We start from the raw sequence: 18,953 nt of genomic DNA, 5'->3' as shown, positions 1-18,953 counted from the left end.
GTGGTACAAATGAAACCATGGTTTAAACCATGGACAAAAACCATGGAGCGCCAAGTGTCGCATGGAATGTTTCGTTACGAAATCAGTCATTTCGTCGATGAAATGATTATTTTGTAACGAAATGACAACATTTATAACTAAATGAACATTTCGTCGACGAAATGATAATTTCATTAACGAAACAGTCATTTTGCGAACGAAATAACCAATTTCGTAACGAAATATTCCGTGCGACACTTGGCGCTCCATGGTTTTTGTCCATGGTTTAAACCATGGTTTCATTTGTACCACCTTTGTGAATTTGGGCTGTAAAGTCTAATGGCGTGATCAAGGTTTGGATGACAACCGGTTTGTAATGGGATTGATGGTACCTTTATTTGCTGGACCTAAATATTGGAACAACATTTCTAACAGTTTGAGGACATCTCCAAGTTTAAGTTCCTTTAAGAGTAATCTGAAGAAAAATATTTTGAACAGTTATAAGAATTGTTGATTCTTTATTGGTTGCAAAGAAGTGTAAAATCCAACCTTATATTCTATTGGAATTACAGCTAAGCGGCTCCATCCATCCACTACCTCTCGTGTCCTTCTATTTTTTTTTTTGTCTCTTATCTTCACACCACGCATTAAGCTGCTTTCTCCCCCCCCCCCTCTCTCTCATACACACACACACACACTCACACACACACACACACACACACACATACTATTTTGTTTCTCTCCTCTCTTTTCCGGCATGACAGCGACTTAGTGTAGTGTAGGGATTTGTTCAGGGTTTTTGTTTCGGATAAGTTAGGTTATAGGTCTTTTTGTCTTAGTTTCTTTGTTTCATCCATTTTCAATGCTTATCAGTCTATCGATCATATAATTTCTTGTATTACGTGTGGGGGGAATGCAGCCTACAAGCTCAGCTTTTTAGCATTCCTCCCCATTTCCAACATTTTCCTATACCTACAAGTTTTCTGTAAATTTATCCTTTACTTTGTATGATGAAATTTATGCACTGTATTCAATTTTTGTAATATATTTATATGTTTTTGTTGGAAATGAAAAATAAATGAATGAATGAATGAATGAATGAAATTCCTGCATAGATGTGCCGGTAGACAGAAATATGTTGTACATTGTATACCCAAACATAAAAACAGCACACTGTTTTTAAAGTATGTTTACTGCAAAATGTTTACCAAGTGGATTTTGACCCGACATCTATGAGCATAGGATTGCAAGGTACCTTACATATCACATTACCATGGTACTATGTAAAGGTAAATTGTACTATGCAGAGATGAAAAATAACAACACAACAAAACAGCCCTGAAACTGAATACCAGTTCAAACTTAGGGAAGCGAGTATGTGCATGATAAAAGAATGTGTATTAAATTATGATTAACAGTATGTCCCCCCCAAAAAAAAAAAAACAAAAACAAAAACAAAAAAAAACAAAAAACAAATTGAATTAAATTCAAAGAATCAAATTGCTGGAAAGGATATTGTCTTTGTTCGATATGATCATGATGATAATGAAAATAGTAATACTGATAATCAGAGCCGTTACAATGATTTTCTATTTCTAGTATTGTTTTTCTTATTACTGTTGCTGTTGCTGTTGCTGTATCAGTTTGCATTGCTTCTGGCTGGTCACAATTATCTACTAGAATCTGAACAAATGTATTGTGGTTTCATGAATAAATGGATATCTAGTAATGTTTATGAAAAATTTGTGACACTTTCTACTCTTTTCCTTTTTCTTTTTTACAAACTGAATTTACTGATAATCCAAAAGACTCTTATGCCCTGTAAGTCAAAGTTCAGGAAGTTATTAGTTGGTAATGTGCCTATAGGAAGGCGATTGTACTTCGAGTAGGAAATGCTACTTGTACTTGGATCCACTTCTCAGAATGGCTGCCATATATCATGATCCCCTCTAACCGCAGCAGAATCCGGATCCAATCCCTTCTTATCGGGGCTGGATTTCACTGGAATTTTCAGTCCAGTACAGATCCGTGAGTCGAAAGGTGAAGATTGATGTGGTCCAAATCAGGCAAATTGTGCAAATCCCGAGCTTTGGAATGTTTACCATGAACAAACAACTCTGAGACTAGAAGAATTTGCTAATCTGTTTATTACTTTAGTGCAGATCCCCCCCCCCCCCCCCAGTGAAACATTGACAATAACAAAACAAAGCAAGAGTAAATGAATAATGCTGAGAACAAAATAAACAAACTAATAAACAAAAACAGGATTTCAGTCTTTACACTACACACTATTAATTCAGGTTTTTTTTTTTTTCATGGACTTTGGACCAAGGAATTTGATCACTGAAGCTTTGTCATAAAACATGCCACATACATAGACCTATGTCTTCAATTGAAAGAGGAAAATGTGTCCATTGAAAAATTTTATCATATTTTCTAACATATTTTTTTGTGTGTACAAATACATAAAACAGTCACAATTACATGTAATGCTTCTGTGATCTTATCATAATCATTAGTCTGTTTACTTTGCACCAGTTAGAGTATTTCTGTTTTGTAAATCACTCTACATTTTGCTTTGATTATGTTTTACTCTTCAGTTGCGGATCCAGGGGGGAGAGCACCGAGTGCTCGCCCCCTTTACTTTTCATTTAAAAAAAAAAAAAAAAATGGGGGAGGGTGCATGCACCCCCCTTTAATTTTGTAAAGGCGCCCATTCTTTACAGAATTCCTGGATCCGCCCCTGCTCTTGGATAATGTCTTAAAGATGTAAAGCAATGTTCATGTGCAGTCAGCATGTTCAAGGTACCTTTGATGTACATGTTGGACTGTGTTCCCTATAATTATATGCACAGCATGCCAGACCAGTAGAAAACATGGGTTAATGTGCAGCCCTGTCCATTATTCAAAGGGCGCAGTTTGACTTTGCACAGCTAGTTGTGACACATGAATGTATGTCCGACTGTTTCTCAATCTGTTTACTTTTCTCCAGTATTAGAGTTTGGAGGTTCAAACCACAAGTTCTACAACCTTACAGAGATACATTCGTATTGCAAGAGAGGGGAGAGGGGTGAAGGAGTTACATCAAAGACTGAAATATTGCAGTTTGTTATCCACAAGACACTGGAAATGAAATATAAAAAGAATATAGGGAGAATGAAGCAAAAAAAAAATGAAATGAGAGTTTATCCAGAGAAATGAAGAAAAATCCTCGTAGTGCCAACACAAATAGTGAGTCAAAAAACTACAAAAATAATTTTAATCTTTCTTACTGAATTACAGTGGCTCCAGAATGCATGGGTGGCAAGGTACAGGTACGTAACTTGTCAAACAAGATCGAAATTAAAACTTCAATCAAGGCACATTAAATTCGAATCGGCACCGATGCAGCTTGATTACAAATAAATGATCACATTTGATGTGTGTTCCCTTCGGAAGGGGTCACTGGGATTCCAGCAAGAAACTCTCCACAGTCATCCATCCCTCTTTCCTGGGAGGTGTCAAAAGAAATGATATGAAACAGGAAGTTGTCTTCCATTACTGGAAGTACTCAGGAGACTTGTCAATCAACATAATCACATTGTTAATTCAGTTGCCATGACGACAGGTCTGTATTGTGCATATGATCCCCCTTAAAGATTCAGTTGGGTGACCTGCTAATCATACCAGTTTTGAGTATCAGAGTCACTGCTCATGCTTTTTGAATAGAGTTTTTCATTTGGAAGCATTTTGCATTCAAATAATCTTATTTTGACAGGGCAATATTATATTCGAGATCCCTGTCATTTTTTTTTTTCATCACATGCTAAATCATGAATGACAATGTTCTCAGAAAACTTTTGTAGTTCAGTGCAATTTACCTTTATCTGTGGAGGTGTGAGACTGACCTGTTATTAAAAAAAAAATAAAAATATTCGTTTTCTGCTCATTGAGGATATAAATTATAATTTCAGCCCTGGAACTTGCACAAAAAAGATAATATACAGTTGTGTATAGGGCGGAATTACATTTTTGCAAATTAGATGAAGTTGATATCATGACCTCACAACACTCCCACTGGATTGCTACTTTAAAGGGATGGAATTGGCATTCAGTCTTTAACTTTTTGTGAAATACATGTAATTAGAAACCATGTATATATGCAATATTACAAACCATACAATTCTAAGAGGAATTAAAAGTTTATTTGATGAAAATCGGCTTTGAAATGGCTGAGATATCCAGAAACAAAGTAAAACAAAGTGGTTCAAATAAAAAGTGGAATAGATATTCTGTCACAGATAATTTCATAGGAAGTCTTTATAAGCAGAACACTCAGAAGGAAGTGCTAATACCATGAAAGACTTACATGAGTGGTATCATAGGAACATAAGAAAACCTCAAACCGCTCTCTCTCCACATGAAGCGATTTGCACTATAAGCCAATTTGTGGATTGCTCCAGTATGACCTAAGCAGAATAACTAGGGCAACGGTAGTCCAGAATTAGCGAAGCTCGTCTCCTACGTGCTAGCAGACCAGAGGATTTGATACTCGATGATGCTGAGATTCTGGATTATTCATGCGGAGAGCCAATTATCCTTACTTTAATTCTCCTACGCAGGAGAAATTCCATTGACCGATGCCACGAAATACATCCGTGTTCTCTTATGGCTCCATCAGCATTCTATAAATGGTGCACTTTGCTGTAGGAGATTTTATTTGTGATCATCGTGATTATTGGCCTTTTTTTTTCTCTTGCGCAAAACAGCTTAAGTTGATGAGAGAAGAAAGTGCCGGTAGATCCGTCTTTTTCTAGCTAAAAATGATATTTATTTAATAGAGTATTAGAGCGCACAATGATAATTTCAGAGAATCAAAGTGTACAACAGACTTTTTTTGAAAGAATACATATTCATGGGCACCATTTAAAACTGATATACCTTTGCTCAAATTCACACTTGCTTATTGACCAATTCTACAGTTTTATGTACAGTTTTGTACTTTAAAAAAAAAAGATGCTCCATATTGCATTACTTCTTTACTGTTTGTGTGTGTTAAAAGGACATAATTATGCAGTGTGTTTTTGTGGACATTTCAACAGTTTGTTCTCGCAGTCATATGGTAACAATTATGCTAAGTTTCAGTTAACCCATTGAGGACGGACTGATTTTGCTACAACACACATTTCCCATAGACACCTGCCTGAGTATACTCGGGACTCGTCCTCAACGGGTCAAGGAGTTGACTTCAGCCTTCATTGACTACGATATAAGTTGAATGTATTCTTGATGCTATTTAAGGGATATTGATGTAACTTTTCCCATCTCTCTGTCATTATTTCCTGCTGCAGCCGGAGAACATCATGCTCCTGAATCGTAACAGCCAGAACATCAAACTGATCGACTTTGGCCTCTCCCGGAAAATCCTTCCGGGGGAGGAGGTCAGGGACATGATGGGAACAGCAGAGTTTGTGGGTAAGGAAACGGACTGGATCCTTCCTCTCCAATCATAAGTCTGCGGATTTGCTGGATTACTTAACCCCTTGTGTGCTTTAAAGGGGATGGCTAGTAACTGATCAGTGGGAATCAGTGGGAATGCTGGGGGTGATTGTTCCAATCCTTGTGGGATTCATTGAAGAGTACATTATGTATCCATTGTTATGTGAAAATTATTTGCTTCAGAACGGTTTCATATTCAAGTGATGTGCACATTAATGCCCCGCCACTGTACAGGCATGCTAGCATGGAAACATTGAACTGCACATTTGAATACTTGAATATGAGACCATTCTGAAGCAAATAATTTTCACACAACAATAGATACATAATGTACTCTTAAATGAATCCCACTAGGATTGGAACAATCATCCCCCAGCATTCCCACTGATTCCCACTGATCAGTTACTAGCTATCCCCTTTAACCCTTTGTGAGCCTTAAGTGCCATTTGGCATGGGGGGGGGGGGGGGGGGGGGACCCATAGAGTTGTGCATACTCTCCAAAGTCCCTGGCAAAGAAGGGTTAAACATTTACGAATGGATTAAATCCAGCTACAATAGCATGCAACCACGTACAATGGACAACAGATTTGTTGGTTTATGCATAGGCGCTATACAAGTAGGATGAATTTCGTTGCAGTTTAATAGTGTGGTCTGTCCACAATTTCAAATTACGTTATGTCAATTCACAGACTAATTCTATATAGTGGTATTTACAGCTGAATTGAACCACAACAAATGGTAATTCACAGACTGATTTTATATAACTGTATTTACAACTGAATTGAACCACAAAAGGCATTGAGTCAGGGATTTGTACAAGTCATCAGATAATCCAAGATATTTGTAATAAGTGTTGAGCTTTGGGGACCTGGCAAATTCCTCTGAAAGAGGCTTGCTCCCATTATATTCATGTTAGATTTGCTGCATCAAATTGTAAATATTTAGGAATGAGTACAGTGCCGGTGGGTTTCAGTGGGTATTTGGGCCACGGCCAAACTTACCTCAGCACTGGAATAAAGTTAAGCTAGATATTGCAATCAGAATTTGAAACAATACAGGTTACTATTTAGGGGCCAGGTGACCATAAAAGCTATAGATCTTTATAGCATAAAATCACTTTAGGTAAGTGCATAATTATATAGAGAAATTTGCAGTTGTACCAGTGAAAGTAACGGACACTAGAAAGATCAAGCGTCTTCAAAATGGATGATAGTCATGATTCATGTCAGAGTTGTTGAATTTATAGGCTTAGAGAGACTGGACTCACCCGTACAAAGAATGAAGTACATGTATGGCTCCTGTTAATCATTCTTTATGATCATTGATAACAAATGCCAATTCTATATTTACCAGCAGTAACCTGTGTACATAGAGTGCCAATGGCATTGTAACATGGTTGCCGTGAGAGGGTTAATATTTCTATGCCATTGATGTGAAATACATTTAGTTTCAGTTTCTGGTTTAAGTTTGTCAATCTGTTCCACTCTCGACAAGTGCTAGATGCAGATCTATGCTTTTTGAAGCCAAGACAACGTCCAATTTTGAAATGGGAAATTGACCGAGCAATAGATTGTATCGCTTCCAAGCAGGCAATTCTCTTACTTTCCTCCCCACAGCTCCCGAGGTGATCAACTTTGAGCCCCTGAGTCTCTCAGCTGACATGTGGTAAGGACAACCTAGATTCCTACCTTCTGCTCCATCCCTAGCCCTGCCCTATTTCCTCTTGTCCCTTCAACACTTTTTTTTTTGCCAACTGTAAAAGTTGGAAAAATGTCTGCAGTTAATTTTCACACTTTCATCCAATTTCATTGAACTTTGCTTGTTATTTAAATTTGCAGATGAGATCATTTCTGTACATGTTTTGTAACCTCCGAAGAACACTTGCGCATTCAATTTTTCAGCTAGATTAGTAGAGCATGATGTATGAGAATTTTCATAATGCCAAATGTTATGTGATTGCAGCATGGAAGCTTTTTAGTTTCCTTTTTGGGAATACTTTGAGGGAAATACCCTAGTCTAGATTCTGTATTATTCCATGTTCACCAGAATGTTGGCTGTCTTTTTCCATTGATGCCACATATTTGTATGTAAAAATACTATTTAGTGGTAAGGTTAGAGAAAAAACTAGGGTTAGGAGTTTGGATTAGGGTTAGGATTAGGTTCAGGATTAGGATTAAGATTAGGGCCAGGGGAAGGGTCCAGGGTAATTGCCCAGGGGGTAATTGCCCTAGACCCTTGTCCGAATATAGGCTGCATGCGTGTAAAGATTGCACCTCAGTACATGAGTTTATGAGAGGATATGGTGAGAAACAAAAGATTGAAAAATTCAGGCAGAATGATCATTCTCTTTTTGTTTACGTATGCAAGTATGCCACATGAATGAATTTTTGTATGCTTGTGAGATAATAATATCAGAAAGAAAATATTATGATTTGCCATCTTAAATGTGAAAATACACACTGTGGATTAAAATAATACGTGTAGCATAAAGGGTTTCAGATTTTACATGATTTAAAAAAAAGAAAGTTATTTAATACTCAGATATGAGCAGTAATAGGTGAGGCAAAATGGAAAGAATGTATGTCACCATAGCATTAATAAAAGCATTATGCGCAACTGAAAAAAAAAGTTCATTATTATCGAGTGAGTGACAATGAAATGCCATAGGGCATTATGGTCTGGTCAGAACACCAGAATGTAATTGCCTAAAACATATTTCTAGTCATCCTTTGATCAGTTCATCTTTCATTTCATCTATTTTTCTTTTTGGTTGGTATGAAAATTCTTCACAGCTATTGCTGGCAACTTCCCCCCCCCCCCCAAAAAAAAAAAAAAAAAAAAAAAAGAAAGGAAGAAAAAAAAAAGGTGATTGGCATTCGACAGTGATACAAGGTACACATATATCTGTTTACTCAACAAAAAGATGTTGTCCTGTGGAGGGAAGTAATATTTGGTCAGTAGTACATCAGGCAAGAATATGACAGATTATGTGCCTTTCATGCACAAATGATGAGATGTTACGCTTGGCTGTCTGTAGTGTTTACAGTGTTGGTTCTATCTGGCAAATTGCTTTTTCAATATCGCTGATCATACCGACTGTTTGTTATCTTCTTTTTTTCTTTTCTTTTTTTGCCTGCGATGGGCATGCTGAAATTGCTGAAATCAGATGAGCGTTGAGATGACGCAAGAAGGGCCGCCGGAACGATTTGATCCCCGGCTCGGGGAATGAGATGTGTTTGAGTGTATCAGATTTGACAGGCTGGTGGTAAGGTGATTATTGGAGCACAAGATGCTACCAGCTGGTCTTGTCTTGATGGTGGTATTATGGCCTGCTGCATCATATTTTTTTGGTGCTTTATCTGCTCGCACTTTGTGAATCTCGTTGGCCGAATAAACATAGTGGCAGAGAAAGCTACTGGTGCCCATTTTTTTTTTTTTTTTTTTTTTTATAGTTGGGATTTATAACTCATCTGGATTATTCAGAGATATTAGGGTAATTGGAAAACATGCTGTAACAGAGTCCTCGGGAATATGAAATGCATGGCAAGAAATATCTTGATTTTAAGTAGCAGTGATCTTATTTGGCCCAGGGTAAACATCCAGGGTGTATCCAGGGTAGCTTCCCCAGAGTGAGCAGTGTTCTTCCAGAAAACATCTATTAGTTTTCCCAATGTTGACAGCTTTCTGTAAATACATGTGGGTCGAGATGGGTACAGTGGATAAAGGACCATGTCAAAGGATGCATGTGCAGAGAGAGAGGGTCTTGAACCCAAAATCTCTAGCCTATGCACCCAGAGTCTATATCCAGTGTACCGCTGTATTTTCAATTTATCACCGTGGCATTGTGGTAGTCCACTTAATTCCTGGACTGTATTCATAGCAGTGTGCCCACCATGGACATTGATGGCGTCTGAATTACACAAAATTTGCCGATCCTGAATACTAGGTACTTTTTTTCGAGGAGTTCCAATTGGTGGAGTGTCACAATCAGCGGTTTGGCATGTTGAGTGTGGAGTACATGCATGTGTGCGTATATTAATGTGGGGAATGCGGATGATTAAAATCGGCCAGTATCTGGACTAGCATTGTGGTAACTTGTGTTATCAGACTTCTAGCATCTCTGAATGTGATGAAGTCAAATGTCACCTGTCAATCGAATGTCAAATGTGGAAGGAAACCTCAACCGCAGATGTTTTACTGCCTCGGTTTTCGCATCTTTGATAGGGTAAAGGGGTATTGGAGTCATTTCTGTAAAATTCAACTGTAACTGTACTTCATAACATAAAAACTGAAGTTATCAAACAGATTTAGCTGTCATAAAACATGTAGTCTGGAATGTCCTGAAGAAGCCAATTTAACCACAGAACAGATTTAAGAAGTACATGTACATGTATTTTTATTTCTTTTTCTGTCATCTGATTCAAGTAGAAAATTTCAGGGGAGAAAAAAAGTTGTGAGCAGTAAAATTGTGACAAGCAATATCAAAGCTTTTTATGTACATGTGTATGCTTCATCCGAGAATAGGATGACATGCATTGAACTATTAAACTGTATCTATTGCAGGCTTTTCTGGAAAATGTGTTACAGGAGACAGCCAACTTGTATCACATTTCAGCAACCAGCTGGAATGAAAGAAACACCCAGGTACGCATTGCATTACAAGAAATCATGAATGATGATATTAGAACTAAGATTTCTCTATTTCATTCAAGAAAATGAACTCACAGCAAATTTTTATAACAAATGCTAATCATTACAAAAAAGTCGTATATGTGTACCTGTGAATCCCACATTCTCTTGCAAGAAATACATTGTACACATGTACTTAGATTTTTGTATGTGCGCTCATGTTGCAAAGCACTTTTGCCTTTTATGATACTGCAGTTTTATATTTCTCCTTCATAATGGTTTTGGGCAGTGTAGTGGTATTATCAAATGATTCATTTGTATGAATTAATCATCAATAAATCATTTTTTTTTTTTTTTTACAAAGGAATGTTTGAGTCATTATGTGTCGTATGGAGGAAGTAATCATATAAATAACTATTCTCATATGGAAACCAGTAGGCAAGCTTCTGGATAGTTTCGCAACGGAAATAGTTTCACGAGGGTTAAGTAGATGTGGTTGATTACTGATCAGTGAAATGTGTGACCTCATCACAATGTCATTTGCTTCGGGTGATCAACAGTTTTATGTATTGAGACACTTACACCATATCTTAAAGGGTGTGTACAGTTCTGGTTGAGGTGAGGATTTAGCTGTTACGTTTTGCGAGATATTCAGAAACCACTCTATGAGATGTCAAAGAGCATGCAATTCTAAGGTATCAAAAGTTTATTTGATGAAAATTGGTTTTGAAATGGCTGAGATATCCAAAAAGTGAAACAAGAGATCCTAATGAAAGACGTGGCCTGTCACCTTTTATTAAACTTATATCACTTTCTTTGATATCTTAGCCATTGAAAACCAATTTTCGTCAAATAAACGTAGAATCCTTCTTAAAATTACATGCTCTTTCATATTTCATAAGAGGTTTCTCATTTTCTCACTTTGTAACTTAGGAATGTTCAAAACATGAATCCCCACCTCAACCAGTACTGTACAGTCCCTTTAACTTGTCAAGATTTCCCATTAGCATTCAACAATTCATCCAAACCTGACCTACACTGTAGTTGTAGATTATCAAAGGAAAAGTTCACCTTCATATATACAATGTGGATTGAATGAATGCAGCAGTATTAGTAGAATACATCAGTGAAAGTTTGGGAAAAATCGCTCAATCTGTTCAAAATGTGTGAATTTTCAAAGTGCACATTTCCTCGACTTGTCACCGACATATGTTAAGGGTGATATTATTTCTCATGCCTTCTGAAAGAGGCAAGTCAGGTGTTCTTTTATTATGCAAGAAAAGTGAAAATGTGTTGAATTTTCTTTATATTTTCTTTGTTATCATTATACACAGTGTATGTGACATGACAAGCTGTAGTAGTCTTCTCATCCAGCAGTGACAGAGCGTCAACTTAAAAACTTCATAACTTTTGAACGGATTCTCTCAGGTGTAGCAATGGTGCTTCAGTTCAACAGGAAAACCATGGTGACATAATACAGATTAGGGGGATTAACTAATCTCTATGCATTGACAGTTAGCTTCAAGATATCTCTGCCAATCAGCGAGGAAAGCAGTCCTCCAGTGTGTGAAAAAAAAAAAGCACTGTAAGGGTTAATTTTCTGATGTGTTTTTTGCATCTGAAGATAAACGACCTTCTCAGGGTAAAGGCCAAGTTGTTCTCATAAAGCATTCGCATTAGTGGCTAAATATATTTCACTGGAAGTGACAAAGATGAAGCCTAATGCACTCAATCGAGCGACGCGGAGAAGGAGATGGAGAAATAGTAGAGGTCACCTGACTTCTTATCCACAGGGTCCTTCGGACATGTACCGCATTAATGAGCTCGTCGTAGAGCTGTGGACATCCACAGTGCACTTAAACAAGCATGGTACAAATTGTAGGATTTATAGTTTGTGACTAATCCCTAGACCACCTATCATACATCTTGTACCCATTCATGTTTGTTATCACAATTGTTTTTTTTATAGGTCTGTTGAAAGCATAATGAAAATCTGTTCTCTTCCTGCATTGTGCAGAATCTCAGGAGAATATACTATACACATTATTTTATGGTAGGCTCTCACACATAACAGACATGAGACTCGAGGCATAAAAGTGCACCAAAATATACATGTTTCTAAAAAAAGGTTTGTACAGGTTAAAATCATTCTGTTTTGCCCCGGCTGACTACTTGAAGCAGGGGTGTATATCCAGGATTTTTTCTGGGGGGTCGTAATCAAAATTTTGGGACCTTACCTTGCGAGGGAATGGAGCGACCGAGGGGGGGGGGGGGGGGTTTGTGGGAGGGGGGTGTCCCCCTCCCATGGTAGGGAGTTTTTTAATCTTATATCTTAAAATGGGGCCATTTGGTGCATACAAAAGTGACTTTTCGCATGGCAGTGCGCCTTAGAAATAAGGTATGGCATACTAAAACTAAGTTACGAAATTTACGAGGTTTCTGCCAATTTGCTGGAACACCACTTGGTCACTTTTTTTTCCCTGTTGTATATAGGGTAAAAAGCCCTCAAAAAACAAAAATGTCTTTTACAAAAAGTGGACCTTTTTTAATTTTTTTTTTTTTTTTTTTTTTGGGGGGGGGGGGGTCGTACGACCCTCCCGACCCCCCCTTCCCCCCCCCCCCCTTGCATACACCCATGTGAAGGTGACATCTTTGATCTTTGTTTTAAAGATGTCAGTTGATGTTGGAAATATGCAAACTATTGCTGCAAAACTGTTTGAATGTAATAATTCAGTTTGTTGGATATTTAAATTTTTGTAGATCATACACTCTCATTCCATTAGGGATTGGGATGATTTCTTGTATGTTTTAGACAGCAATCCTTTAGTGGATATTTGGAATTTTCAGCTCATTTAGTTGAGCCAGAATGCGAGTTATGTCATGCACTTTGCCAATGTCCATATTTCTCTGATACAAGACTGTGCCATTTCTGTGAAATCTAAATTGCTGCATTAAAGCAGTCTGACAGTGCAGGTTGCAATGCATTATCTGTGATGGCTGCTTACAATTCAGAAGTGTACTGCATCATCCAGTATTTGTGATCATCAAGAGAAAATTCTCCATTCTGTGTGGCAGCCACAGGCATATTAGCCTTGCCTTATCATGCATGTTCTTCCTCAATCAGCATCCTAAATTGATAGCAATCTTGAGTTTGCTCTGGAAATGCCACAACGAAAAAAAAAATCCAAATTGTGGGGAATAAGGGAGTGAGCGTCGTCTGTCATTTCTTGATCCGAACTTGTTTGGGTGCGTGATTGTCAATGGGGCCTCGCTCGATTGTTTTTCATCCACATTTGGTGTTGTTTGCACGCATCCTGCTTTTGTTCGGGGGAATTCTCATTGGGGATTACTCATGCGTGCATCTACGAAGCACTCCGCTGAAATAACCATGATTTTGCACTTTCGCCCCGGCGTCGCAGAATAATGAGAAAGCGAAGCGTCGACTAATCAGGAGGATGATCGTGTCCCCACTCACTCGGTTGTGAGCATAATGGTGTGAAATGCAAGCTGCCGAAGAATTTCAACATCACCATGATCATAACTACCATGACATTTTTCAGTCTTAGTTGTAGAATACAGCGGATATTCCTCCAAGTGAGCTCCTAAATACTGCATTACACTACTCTTGAATGCTGTATTCATCGAGATATGCATCTCTTGTGCTTCATTTGTATTGATAAGGTCAATATCTCATAGTTTTGAATTGTTGATGAGTGTGAAAATTCCTCTGCACTATTCTCCCTTTACTAGGACTCTGGAAAAATGAAATCAACAGTTATAGTTGTGATGAGTATGGTATTGTATATCCTGCATGCTTAGTATGGCTTCAATCATTTTAACCCACTGAGGATGGACTGATTTTGCTATCAACACGCATATCCCATGAACACCTGAGTATACTCGGGACTCGTCCTCAATAGGTTAAACATACTGTAAAACATGATATATTCGCAGCATGAATTTTTCGCGAATCGAAGCCGATGGCCTTTTTTGCAGCATGAAATTTTCGTGAACAGCCACTGGCATTCAGTGCATATAGTGTAGACAAGAACTTTTGTGTGCATTTTAATTTCTCGAATCTTGGTGCTCGCGAAATTCGCGAAATTAAAATGCACGCGAACATTCCTCGTTTTACAGTACCCATATAGTTATCCCAAATCTAACTATGGAGAGGTGCACATTGTTCTTTTCATGGGTCATGCATTCATAAATCAATCAGATCAACCAAGTATGCAATATCTTTGTATTTACCTGAAATTTAAAAAAAAAGGTAGTTTCTGAATGTTTCTTGAAATCTTTGCTTTCCACTTCAAAAACTGGTAAAAAATGAATAAATAACCAGACAATTTCTTCTTATTGTATTCTAAGACATGATGATAACATGAAGACATTAAACTTTTCTGCATGGCTCTGGTAGTTAGTGAACACAGGCACAAGATCAAAGCAACATGTGAACAGTATGATAGAGGTGTTACCTTGAAGGAGGATGAAAATTCCCACCAAGGGTGTTGCCGGCACTCAAAGCTTAAGTGTCTTGCCGACAGCTTCCCTCAGATAAAATTTTATGTGGACAAGTGTCATCCATATTTTACTAAGTGCTCAGTGAAAACCACTCAGGCATTGGTGTAATTCCATAAATGTGAAAAGTACCTTGTACATGGTTCGCTTGCATTCAAAGTTAGCTATGAAAGTTGCGGGGGGGGGGGGGGGATTGATCATGTAGACAATTATTTTGTATAGCCACCTGCAGTGTAGTTTGAAGCCTTTATCTACAATCATCTATACCCATTAACACTCACAATATAAGATTTATGTCAAGGTACTCTTAAGCTTATCTTCACAATTGAGAGTTGTATTGTATGTATGTATTATGCTTCATGAAGAAAAAAGAACACAAGATATATTTATTCCATTCATCTTTGAGCGACATGCATATACGTATGTGTATGACGATTTAAAGATTTCAAAACCCAAACGAATTCATAAAAGACAAAATTATTTCTTTTTCTTTGGTCATGAAATTAAACTACATGTAACTACCAAAAAATAGTATCATTTTTTTTTTAGTGTATCCAAAAAAAAAAAAAATCAGGTCTTTTGTCTTCCAAGCTTGGTGTGAAAGTGTTTACCATTTCATTGTTGTCATGGGGGGTGGGGTGGGGGGGGGAGGGATGTGAGGAATAGGAGGGCATACGGGGTTGGGGGGGGGGGGAGGGGATGTGGATTGAGAGTCAGTGACGTCTAAAGTCTTAAGGTACATGTAACTATCTTCAATACATTATCCTCTTCATTTCTGATGTAGATAGGTTGTGATTATGCAGCCATTTTGTTATTTTCTTTGGTGTTTTTCTTGTTTTCATAAGTCAGTACTGCCCTGGAGGTGCACACAAGCAGCGATATGACTTGTAAAGGTCAATTTAAGTTAATATTGGTTTGATGTTGGCTGCGCTACATCATCCTGTATATATTCATTTTTAGTGAAACCCTCAAATATTCATCAGACTGGTATATGGTAGAAACAAGCATGTCAATGTGATGGAATAGATGAAGTCAGACGTGGCAGTAATTGAGGGCACTGAATCTTGAGCAGTAATTTTGCATTTTATTAGTTTCTGTTCCAGTCAGCATACATTGTACTTACTAGGCTTAGAGGACTTATATGATATCTGTTGTTCAAAGTGCTCATCCTTGAAGTCTCTCTGTTCTAACATAATATAGATGATTCAGTATCATTACTAATATCTTTAAAACGTCCTAAAATACAAGACGCCTTTCTTGTCATTAACTGGTTTTGTTTTTGTTTTGTGTGTATGTGTGTCTGTGTTTACTACTATGCTTCTGCCTGTGAACCTCTTTGTTTTGGGGATGAACATTTTTATTTTTTATTGTTTTGGCATGTTTCCATTGTTTGAATTCCCATTTTACAACTGTAGTCTTATTGTATAAAACCAAAAATTGTCTTGTGCATTTTAATTTCACGAACTTTGCAAGAGCCAAGATTAACGAAATTAAAATGCATGTGAAAGTTCTTGTCTGCACTGTATGCATCGAATGCCGGTGGTGGCAAATCGCGAAAATTTCATGTCTCGAAAATGGCCGTCAGCTGAAATTTTTGGAATTTTCAAGCTACTAATATTTCTGGTTGACATGTACAGTAATTGCATTCTAATCTCTCTTTCTCTTGCTCATCCTATTTGAGAGAGAAATCAACAATGACAATAGCAGATTGTCGGTTGAGAACCAGAAGGGCTTGCAAAAGTTATGATTTTTTAAGTATCTGCGCAATTACTGCTGGATGAGAAGACTACTACAGTGTGTGATGTCACATATGTACAACGATATAATGAAAGTAAAAAGAGAATTTCACAGAATTTTACTTTTTGAATAAAGTGCACATTTCTTGGACTTGTTACTGATGTATGTTAAGGATGATGATATTCCCCTTGCCTTCTGAAAGAGAGAAGTCGAGTGTTCTTTTGTTATACGAGAAAAGTGAAAATAAGGTGAATTTTCTTTATACTTTCTTTATGCTGTTGTGCTCATGTGACATCACAAGCTATAGTAGTCTTCTCATACAGCCATGACTGAGCAGAAACTTTAAAAATTCATAACTTTTGAACGGATTGTCGGATTTTCCTCAAACTCTCACTGATGTGTTCTATTAATATTGCTGCGTTCACTCAACCCACATGTCTATGAAGGTGAACTTGTCCTTTAAATTGTTTGTATTTTCAGTTAAGAAAAAAACAAAACCACAAGGGTGCTGTCTTACCCAATGTTTGGAACAATACTTATAAATCTACCCACTTTCAATGAAATTAAACTTTTTATATGAGAATTGATTGTTTCATTTTAATTTAGCTCAAATCTTAGAACACACAGTAGTGCCCTCTTGGTTCTTAGTTAACCATATAAACACTCTCCTTCACACAAGCTCATGTTACTCTCCTGTGTTCTATGTAGTGCTCCTTCAGAAATGTGACCCAGTATTTAGACCTTGCAAAAGCATCATGTTTCAGGAAGCTGAGCCAATATGTGCCAAAATTATCTCCTCTATGTCTGTCCTGGAAAGATGTTAACTTCCTGTGCTCTTCTTCTCTCTCCCCATCTCCCCCCCCCCCTCTTTATCTATCTATCTGTTTTTCAGTCTCCTGTGTTTTCATTCTTATAACTGTTGAAAAATGATAGTTTTACAACTCATTTTATACATATACACATGTAATAGTAGGTAAACATATTGGAACACAAATTATATTCGTTCTTATAGCTGTTGAAAAATGATGGTTTTACAACTCATTATATACATATAATATAATAGTAGGTAAACATTTTGGAATACAAAGTAAAAGACCCAGAACCCATTGAGGATGAACTGATTTTGCTACAACACGCATTTCCTATAGACACCTGCCCGAGTATACTCGGGACTCATCCTCAACGGGTTAAAAAAGAAATTCTAGTGTCAGAGAGTTTCAATATCAAATATCCCAGTATCCTAATTGATTGAAAATGGAATGTGATTACACTATTAAATCTGGCATATATCCAAATTTAAGATGGGGTTCTTACTGCATACATGACACGGTTTGTCATTAACCCGTTGAGGACGGATTGATTTTGCTACAACACGTATTTCCCATAGACAAGTGCCCGAGTATACTCGGGACTCGTCCTCAACGGGTTAATGAGACAATCTTCAAAACATGTGTTTGATTTTTCATCCCATTGCGTCAAGTATGGCTACAGGTTCAAGCAATTATGAAATGGAATTTGTTTTCATTCAAACATTTCAGCAGAAAATCAGTGGTTTTTTTCAAATGTAAAAGTAAATGTTTTGTTTCCAGCTAACATGGTTTCATAGTGGGGCTTTAAGTCACTAGGATAACAGCTCTTTCATCACGCAGTCGACAACAACGGGATCCGGTTGTTGGTGTTGATAACGATGGAGTGTCATAATCGCAGCTTCGCCATACCTTCCCTTGCAGGAAATATTACAAGCGTCATAGCAGGAACTTGTAATAACCTCCCCTTTTCTGTTACTATAGAGTGTTTTGTTTTGTTTTGCATTTCAGCTGACCTGGAAAAGTCAGAGTTTTTTTTTTTTTTTTTCTGGTCTTCTCCTGATTTATTTCATTACATAGTTATTAATATTTTTGCTATCCACACATGGTAGACTATGGAAATATTGATAGTTGGCAGTGTATCATATGCCTTATCTCCTAACCTGTAGTTTTGTGCACATTTATGTGGTTTTTTTTTACATTCTAAAGAAGAGGCAAAAATGTTTTGTGCACCCTCTCAGTTTCAATATTCTTTTATTTGTAGGTGGCTCATGGACAGAATGATCAGCTGAAATATTAGAAATCTGTAAGTGATCAATAAAAATCCAATCCTCTTTTTGGGTAGCTCTACCTTGGGCTTGTAATGAGACTCAAATTCTTGTTTAACACTTTATAGAGGAATATGACTAACTTCATTTCAGACTGAACCATTAGCATAAAGGCAACAGCTTCTTGCCAGTCAATATCACTGCCATTTTTTTGGAAGGCTGCTTTCCACTTTCTTAAATACCACAACTAGAAAAACTGATAAGTATTAATGCCTTCTGCCTTAAAGTACCAAGTGGTTTGTTAAATCAAATCATCTGAAATTATCTTCGAAAACTATGTCCATAACTATCATTATGTTAGATAACTCTCCTGAAAATTTTGACCATAAAAACTGCTTCTTACTAATTCTGGAGAAGAAAAACATGAGACCTTCCTATGGACTGATGCCTAAAGGTTGTAGAAATTGTGCCCCCTGTTCTGTGTTTTGGGGTTTTCCCCACATTTTATATACCTCAAGTCAACATACACTTTACCTTT

At 37.3% G+C, this 18,953-nt stretch overlaps 1 protein-coding gene across 1 annotated transcript in view; it reads left to right on the top strand.

The window, feature by feature from the left end:
• LOC139739348 (death-associated protein kinase 1-like) overlaps nt 1-18,953 on the top strand; it is a 159,654-nt gene that overhangs the window by 34,871 nt on the left and 105,830 nt on the right. Inside the window, exons 4-5 of the mRNA XM_071649965.1 lie at nt 5,310-5,433; nt 7,074-7,122. Coding sequence (XP_071506066.1) covers nt 5,310-5,433; nt 7,074-7,122 — 173 coding nt within the window. The remainder of the gene's footprint in view (nt 1-5,309; nt 5,434-7,073; nt 7,123-18,953) is intronic.

The sequence above is a fragment of the Diadema antillarum genome, unplaced genomic scaffold (genome assembly GCF_040938485.1).
Source record: "Diadema antillarum isolate AM-2024a unplaced genomic scaffold, OU_Dant_1.0 seq00000798_RagTag, whole genome shotgun sequence".
Classification (NCBI taxonomy): Eukaryota; Metazoa; Echinodermata; class Echinoidea; order Diadematoida; family Diadematidae; genus Diadema; species Diadema antillarum.
Note: the sequence above shows the minus strand (reverse complement) of the source record. Positions and strands in the feature narration are given on the sequence as shown.